We start from the raw sequence: 8,764 nt of genomic DNA, 5'->3' as shown, positions 1-8,764 counted from the left end.
TGGTGGGGCTGAAGGTGGGAGAGTATTGAGGCAGGCAGAGGGAATAGTGTGCCTGAACATGTAGAGCTGGGAAACTGGAGGCCTCGTTAAACAATATGTGGTTCTGTGGCAGGGTGTGATCCTGCCTGGTGGGGCATAGAAGGTGAAAGGCTGGTGGGGAGACGGGGGGCCAGAGTGGGGAGGGCCTTGTATGTCACCTTAGAGGGTTTGCACTTGATCTTGTAGGTCGTGGATGCCCCCAAGACATAGCACAAAAGGCACCTCAGCAAGGCCTGTTTTTCTCCTCCAAAACTGTTACTTCTCATCAGTCAGTACTTTGTTTTCTGGATCATGTGACCTAAGACTGTGCTTATTGAACTGCTTGGTTCTCATCTCCCCGGCTAGATTCTGAAGGTGGGAGTTCCCACGCCTGTCTTGGCCTCCCCTCCGGAGCACATAACTGTAAGTATTTACTGAAGGGTTTAAGTATTCTGTGCTGTTCGAATACCGAGGCACGCTGACGGACTCGCGGTTTGGCAAGAGCCCTGTTAGATTTGTCTTGCTCGTCTTCATGACCACCTTCAAGCTGATGCCAGCCTCCCCCAGTCCCCACTTCCTGATTCCCGGAGCTTGAGGGGAACACGGGGAAAATGCAGGACGAGGAGTGCTGTGCAGTGGGCTTCTGCGGCAGATACAGAGGCTCCGGCAGAACGGGCACGAACAGGGTCTGACCTTGCCCGAAGGAGCTGAATTTTGGATTTCTGTTAGAAGGTGACTTAGGAGGAGGAGTGACCAGTGGAGGTCAGGAGGCCATTTCCCAAGGCCGTCCAGTTTTCCACAGCCCTACCCCAGCAGTTCGTAACCCTGTTCAGTATCAGATTCACCTGGGCAGCTTTTTACAAGTATAGACGCCCTGGCCCTATTCCCAGGGCTCCCAGTTCAGTACGTGCGGTCTAAGGACCAACCCATCCGTAGGTTTTGAAAGGCAACAGGTTATTTTTGAGGTGCAGCCAGGATTGAAAGGGCATCAAATTTGGGTCCGGAAAACCGGCTGTGACTTTGGGCAAGGCGCTTAAAGTCAAGGCTGTTTTCTTACCCACACGTTGGGCAATCATACGGGAGTTGTGTGAGAATCAAGTGATGCATGGAGAAAGTGCCTTCTCGCTTCTGACACGCTCCACAGAGACGCCTGTCACCATCAGTAGTAGCCAGCCTGGGTGAGTGGAAGTTTAACTGGAGCGGACTTCATTGTGCAGGGGGCATGTCGGGGAAGGCAGGCCTCGGTGGGATACGTGGTTTGGAATGAGGGACTGTCTGGAAGGAGAACATCTGGTTACCTGAAAACCGGGACAGTTCCAGATGCCAGACTCGTCGGGGGCTGGCTTGTTTAGCCCCCTTCAGCTTTGCCACGTAGGTCACTGTGGGCTGAGCCCCAGGAAGAAGCGAGGCATAACAGTGAGGGAAGAGAAATGCGCTTGCTCTGGGAAGGAGAGCCAGGATGTGCTTCCCACATCAGTGGTTTACAACAGCTTCCCAAGAAGGAGCCTTCCTATTTTTCTTTTTCAAGTTTCAGGACAAAATTCCCCTGATTTTCAGCAGATTGCCAGTTGGAGGAGCAGTCTCTTGGAATAACCGGGCAGGGGGAATGTACGCCCGTGTCTCTGTCTCTAGATGTTCGAGGAGGGTCACACAGAAGCTTAGGGTCTGGGGAGGGAGGGAGGCTTACAAAGGGCATAGAACGAAAATATCATTTGAGTATTTAGCCGTGTGCGTGGATTAACTCACACCTGGTCGGTAATCATGAATGGCAGAGGCTTCCAGGCGCTCACAGTGAGCTCTGTGCAGGTGGACTTGGTTTTGGTTCCCTGCCGAGCCCAGTGACTGGAACGCTGCCTGCACGCCGGAGGTGCTCAGGGAGTGTTTGCTGAATGAAGCCTGACTGGAGAGCATCTTAGAAAATGTTGGCAGAATTGTAAGATTAATACCACGCAGTCCTTAAAAGAATGACCATGAACAGGTAGAAACATGGAACATTTTTAATAAAGGAAATAAATAAATAGAACGTCACGGTGATTGCAGTAATGTAAAAACATGTATATATTGCCTGTATACGAATAAAGACAAAGTCATGAAAAAATGGGGAAAAGAAATGCCTTAGTCTTAAAAGAGGTCTCGTGTATGGTCACGTAATCAGTTCTGTGGAACGAGGCTTGCTGTGGCCCATCGAGAACCAAAGTACAGACAGGATACTCTTATGACATGCACTGCCAGTAACACGAGTTTTACTTTGTCGTTTGCTTCTCCACGAGAGATTTTTCGGAATGGCCGCGGCTCCTCAGGCACCGGGGAGGGGCTCCGTTCGGAAGACGAGACCCTTAACCGTAAAGACCTCGCTGAACAACCCTTACGCCATCTGCTGGAGCGCGCTCGAGAGAGAACACATGCACTTCATACTGCAGACGCTTGAAGACAGATTTAAATCTCTTGGGCTTCGGAAGATTGAGGATAAGAAGAAAAAGAGAAAGCAGTTTTTAAAAAAACCAAGCCCAGACAGGTGTGGCACAGAGGTTGAGAAGAGCGAGGGCCCGAAGGAGAAACCGCCAGAAGGTAGCGAGCAGGGGTCAGGGTGGACCCCCGTGGACGTCAGGAAGCAGCTCGCCATTGGCATCAATGAAGTCACCCGCGCTCTGGAAAGGAACGGGCTGCTGCTGGTCCTGGTGTGCAGGTCAGCCAAGCCCGCTATCCTCACCTCGCACCTGATTCAGTTAAGTCTGAGCCGGGCGGTTCCCGCTTGCCAGGTTCCCCGGCTCAGCGAGAGGCTCGCACCGGTCATCGGCCTGAAGTGCGTCCTGGCCTTGGGGTTCAAAAAGACCACCACAGCCTTTGACGCTGAAGTCAGAGCTATAATCCCCCGAGTACCCAGCTTACACGTGCCCTGGCTTCAAGGCAGACCCGAGGACTCCGGGGCAAGTTTAGACACTGCGTCCTCAGAAAGCCGAGACAGAGAGATTTTGGACACGTCCTTTGAAGACCTCTCTAAACAGAAAAGAAAGCTTGTTGGAAGTCAGCAGACTGTGGTGTTACAACCCCTTAAAATAAAGAAACTGATTCCAAACCCCAATAAGATAAGGAAACCACCCAAAGGTAAAAAAACGACCTCAAAGTAATCTTGGGTCAACTTATCGTTTCACACAGTTGTAAGATGACACTTTACGAAGAAGCCTTGGAACTAATAAAATGCGTTATTTTTACGTATATTCTTGAATACTTTTAGTAACATCCGTTTCATATGTGTAAGACTCTTTGTATAGCTGGATGGGCTGACGCTTGAAAACACTAAGTGCAGAAAATATCCAGAAGTACGAATACCGTAACAAAAGTTTATTGCGACTAATGTCCATGCATGTATAAATTCACTTTCCAAGAGGCTGGTACCAATGCTAGTAAGCAAGAAAATCTGCATCCCACGACACTCATCATCTTTCTGGCAGGCTTGGAAGGTGTGCCACAGTAAACAGGTTCTAGCTAGTGCTGCCGGTGAGAGCGGACTGCAGATGCATCATCAGCTTTAAAAGAGCTACCAAACACCAAACAATACATCGTCTTTAGAAACATCACAAAAACGGGGCACCTGGGTGGCTCAGTGGGTTAAGCGACCGACTTCAGCTCAGGTCATGGTCTCGCGGTTTGCGGGTTCGAGCCCCACATCGGGCTCTGTGCTGACAGCTTGCACAGAGCCTGGAGCTTGCCTCTGATTCTGTGTCTCCCCCTCTCTCTGTCTCTCCAGTGCTCATGCTCTGTCTCTCTCTGTCTCTCAATAATAAATAAACAGTAAGACAAAAATTTAAAAAAAGAAACATCACAAAAAAATCTTTTTTTCTTAACTTCCTGTTGATTTAACTTTGTAGGTAGGCAAATGCATGAGCTTGGGAGAAAGGCTTAATGTTCATAAAAAAAAGCCAGACACGGTATTTTGAATGGCTGAAGTTCACCCCTTTACGTGGTTAACTTACTTTCTTGGAAATATAACATGGGTACAAAGTAGGCCGGTAATTAGGTGAAATAAGTCAGGAAGAGAATTAAAAAAAGTAAACTGATGGGGCGTCAGTGTGGAGCCCTCTTGGGATCCTCTGTCCCCCTTCCTCCCTGCCCCTCCCTTCCCTTTCTCGCAAAAAGAAACATTAAAAAAAAATTTAGTCCTAATAACTTTATCAACACAAGCGATTTTACTGATTTTCAATTTTGAAATATTTACTGGTAATCTGCCTAAATTATAGAGAGGGAAATGTGACATTTATTAACTAGTGCATTTAAAAATGACAGGAAAACTGAATTCTACAACTGAATTATGTAAACAAAGGAAAAGTGCCATAGTCTCATCACGAGGGGAGCTTGTGATAAAATTTGGCAATTCTGCAATTATTTGAAAACCTGCTTCATGTAAGACTGTGCCATAAAAATGAGTGGAATATAATTCCCAACTATAGTCTTGACGCCAGATTAAAATCCCTAATTCCCAGCTAAGAGCCTTGAGTCCAGATAAACTTAAAATTCCATTTACTTGGGGTGCCTGGGTGACTTAGGTGGTTAAACACCTGACTTAGGCTCAGGTCATGATCTCCAGTTTCGTGAGTTAGAGCCCCGCGTGGGGCTCTGTGCTGACAGCTCAGCGCCTGGGGCCTGCTTTGGGTACTGTGTCTCCCTTTCCCTGCCCCTTCCCCGTTCATTCTCTCTCTCTCTGTCTCTCTCAAGAATAAACATTAAAAAAAATTTTTTTTTAATTAAAAAAAAATCCCGTTTACTTAATTCTTGGTGTTTCAATGAATTAGTTCAGTTTTGCTTCCAAAGCCACTCTCCTGTTAAGGAAGAATGGGGTAATGCAGTTGGGTCCGAATCATTGGTCTTCAGAAACCATCCCCGTCCTCAGGCACTACTGTGGCCCCCCGGGGGCCCTCTAGTGGTGGTCTCGGGGCTGCCACGGCTGTGGGTTTAATCTTGTGCGGAAAGTGGCTTTCAGCTCTTTAGTGTTAAGTCAGAGCTGACAAAATTTTTTTTTCTGTAAAGGGCCAGGTAGTAAATACGCTAGGCCTTTTGGGCCATACAGTGCTGTCAGAATAACACAACTCGGCCTTTTGTAGTGTGAAGCAGCCACAGGAAATGCGTAAGCAAGTGAGTGTGGCTGTGTTCCAGTGACACTTTATGTATGGATGCTGAAATCTGCATTTCCTATAATTTTCACATCACAAGATGTTATTTTTCTTTGATCCTCCCCCCCCCACCCCCACCCCCGGAACCATTCAAACATGTAAAAACCATTCTTAGCTCACGGGCTGTACAAAAAGAGGTGATGGGCTGGATTTGGCTCATGGGCCATAGTTTGCTAGGTCCTGCCTGGTATAAGGTATGACCAGTTTCATCTGACCACTTACAACATAAAGACTGTCATATTGTCGACAATGCAATTTTTCTGGACTGAAGAGCCTAGGCACTGGTACAGTAAAGGCAGGAACAAGTATATCTACTTTGTGGTATTTGAGCCAAAGCCAGTTTCCACATGGCCTCGTTCACGTTTTCCCCCTCCTGGACTACTGGCAGTTAATATGCACGTAGATATGTACACTGAGAAAACTGGTTTTCAAATTCTAGATAAAAACACCATCAGTAACAAAATTATGAACACTTATTTACAAATAACATTTTCCATTAGCATGACAGCTTTCATGATAAATTAAAGTCAGCATAAAGGAACATGTGCAATTTTGCATAAGTAATAAAAACATTCAAACTATCAATGTCCTGATAGCACTAATAAATTCCACTGAGCATTTCTTTTGGCTTTAGAGCTTTTATTTTCTTTGCCTCACATCTCTTGTTGCTGCCGAGAAGAAGCGAGTATGTGCAGCAGCAGCAAAGTCTAGTCAGCCATGGGTGTAGACTCACAGAGACCGTGTTTGCACAAAACTTTGCTTCTGAAACCAATCCACTGACCTGTTGAAGATCAAAGTACAAATCTATGTGTTTACTTATTTGGCGCCTCTGCTCCTGGAGAAATAAATGTACTTACTAGTCCCCGGTACATTTTGATCTCACTATATACTTAGACACCCCCCACTCCTCACTGAGTTACACACGTCCCGGTTCCATAAACGCTCTCAATCACACTGTGCAAGGTGGGGAAGTACCGATTTGCCAGATGGATCCTTCATTCTGTTACATGGACAAACAGACCAACACTTAATCAAAGAAATGCAGCAGTTCATCTCCACACAACAGCAAAGATGTGCTTACACAATTCTGTGACTTCTGTTCAGTCCATAGAAAAACAGTCCCTTTTCTACAGAGAGGAAAAATCCCTTCTCTTCATCAGGAGACAGCCAAAAGTCTGAAAATTCGAGGAATGTGCTCTTTGTACCCTTTCATCCCTCCTACAAATAGGTGAACAGTGGAAAAAAAGAATGTTAACATTCTAGCTAGAAAGATGTACTATTGGTCACGTATGGGTGTTTTTTCATCTTTTCTGATTGTTACTGACGACATCGATTTTGCCGAAGTTGTGCTTTTATTTTATTCTTCTTTGGAATGGCAGTTCCAGGAATCATTAAATAGAATATTAACAAATGATGATGCCAGAGTTCTAGAAATAGAAATATCCATCTATTGTAATACTAGTCCAACCTAGGGAGGGAAGAAACACAACAGGTGAGCAAGAAAAAATAAATTATAGTGTAACAGATCTGTATGTTTTAAAAGCTACTAAAAAACACCTTACCAATCCTAAGGGAAGCAAGTATGGGATTTCCTAGGTAAATGTATGAAGTTTATAAAGGGTGTGTCAACTTCACTTACCTTTTCAGAATCTGTTCCTGGACATCTCCAATTGTACAGATAATACTGCAAATTGCCATCTCCTATGCCAAACTTGAGTTTTTCCAAGAAGGTCTTATTTTCCATCAAATCTAGTGCATTGAATACATCAAATCCTTTCTGCCAATATAAAAAGGATTTAAAAATTTAAATTTCAAAGGACCAGAGTGTTTCCTCTATTATGTATTTCAGTGTAATATTTAATTCATCTACTAACAGCTTGAATATGCATTTCTCCTAAAGAGGTTTAATGTCTATAATCTATGTGTAGGTGAAGAACTCAGTTCAAATGGTCTTATAAAACTAGCAGCGAGTCTGACGGAGTCAGGAGGCTTACCCGGAAATGCTCAGTCCAAATCGGTAGTATGTTGGCTAACACTAACATAATCTATGAAGATCTCTGAGAATATTCTGTCCCTGTTTTAGAAGGAACATTTTGCCCAGATGGCTCTGTCTCCAGAACTGTTAGTTATTGGCCTTTTGAAGTTCTGACTTAGCTAGAGCTTTAACGACTTCAAGTGTATCCTTGTCTTGGGCTGCTGCTGGGAAGTAAATTTAGTAACATTTTACTAGTAAAAATCTAATTTCTTAAAAATGTTAAGTAATAATACCATGAAAGACGTGGTATAGATGAAGCACCTAAATTTCTATTTCTCAGGGGTTTTGCTTTAAATCATTTATTGTCGGCCTTTTATGGGGGGGAGGAAGTAGCTGAAAAAGAACAGGATCAAAGAATCTGGATAATGTTGACTTGGGGATCCAAGAGTACAATGTTAAAAAAAAAATGTTTTCAGTTATCAAATGCCAGATAAATGCAGATATGTCTCACGTGTTGTTCCCGGTTTCTCACAAATAACATTTTCTCATGTTTAATAATTACATCAAAATAACTGTTAGCTAATTTCAACTTTTTTTTTTCTCTTTCTTTTTTTTTTTTTTTAAGAGAGAGAATCTCAAGCAGGCTCCGTGCTCAGTGTGGAGCCTGACGTGGGGCTCGAACTCACCGTGGTGAGATCATGACCTGAGCCAAAATCAAGAGTCAGACACTCAACCAACTGAGCCACTCGGGTGCCCCTCAACTTACTTTTAAAACAAAATGTTTATTTGTAGCAAGAATTTAACAATTATCCTAATTACTACAACTAGAAAAATACTGCAAATATAGGATAGCACATTTTGAATTTAATTCCTTTCATTTTTCAAAATGCCTTTTATTTTAAAATTCAGAGACTAGTTGAGTCCAAAATAAGGTTGTTGTTGCTAATTATTCACTACAACACAAACATGTATGTTCCTTGTATCAAGCATCATGTATTTTCCCTATATGCCTTGTATTATGAGTTTTATGCATTCTTATATGAGGGTTAGCAGTTTCTAATTTGGGGGCACCTGGGTGGCTCAGTCGGTTAAACATCCGACTTCAGCTCAGGTCATGATCTCAAGGCTTGTGAGTTCGAGCCCACGTCAGGCTCTGTGCTGACAGCTCAGAGCCCAGAGCCTGTTTTGGATTCTGTGTATCCCTCTCTCTGTGCCCCTCCCCTGCTTGTGCTCTGTCTCTCTCTGCTCTCAAAAATAAACATTAAAAACAAAAAAGTTTCTAATTTGCACAAAATGTTTTTGGTTAAGTTGCAAACAGAATTAATGATGCAAACAGTCACTGAAGTTTTAAAAGAAATTCTTATCAAAATTGTTCCTCTGATGGTCAACAGTAAAAAAACATCTCAAATGAGGGGCGCCTGAGTGGCTCAGTTGGTTACACAACTGACTTCAGCTGAGGTCATGATCTCGCAGTTCGTGGGTTTGAGCCCTGCATCAGGCTCTGTGCTGACAGCTCAGAGCCTGGAGCCTGCTTCGGATTCTGTGTCTCCCTCTCTCTCTGTTCCTCCCCTGCTGGTTCTCTTTCTCTGTCTCTCAAAAGCAA

General features: G+C 44.2%; 2 protein-coding genes across 5 annotated transcripts in view; one reads left to right on the top strand and one right to left on the bottom strand.

Moving 5' to 3' along the window:
* The first annotated feature begins 2,300 nt into the window (after positions 1 to 2,300).
* RPP38 (ribonuclease P/MRP subunit p38) lies at positions 2,301 to 3,230 on the top strand. Its single transcript, XM_058681835.1, has one exon. It carries the CDS (start codon positions 2,301 to 2,303, stop codon positions 3,144 to 3,146), a length of 846 nt encoding a protein of 281 aa, XP_058537818.1. The 3' UTR covers positions 3,147 to 3,230.
* A 952-nt stretch (positions 3,231 to 4,182) lies between these two features.
* The window catches only part of NMT2 (N-myristoyltransferase 2), a 75,655-nt gene continuing 71,073 nt past the window's right edge, over positions 4,183 to 8,764 (bottom strand). For 3 of the 4 annotated variants that reach the window (XM_058681832.1, XM_058681830.1, XM_058681831.1), the window contains 2 exons: positions 6,826 to 6,963; positions 4,183 to 6,654 (listed from right to left, as the gene is read on the bottom strand). In XM_058681832.1, coding sequence (XP_058537815.1) covers positions 6,634 to 6,654; positions 6,826 to 6,963 — 159 coding nt within the window. In that variant the 3' untranslated portion in view covers positions 4,183 to 6,633. Of the gene's footprint in view, positions 6,655 to 6,825; positions 6,964 to 8,764 lie in introns of those variants that run through there. The other variant, XM_058681834.1, reaches the window with a different exon arrangement.

This window comes from Neofelis nebulosa, chromosome 8, assembly GCF_028018385.1.
Source record: "Neofelis nebulosa isolate mNeoNeb1 chromosome 8, mNeoNeb1.pri, whole genome shotgun sequence".
Lineage (NCBI taxonomy): Eukaryota > Metazoa > Chordata > Mammalia > Carnivora > Felidae > Neofelis > Neofelis nebulosa.
Note: the sequence above shows the minus strand (reverse complement) of the source record. Positions and strands in the feature narration are given on the sequence as shown.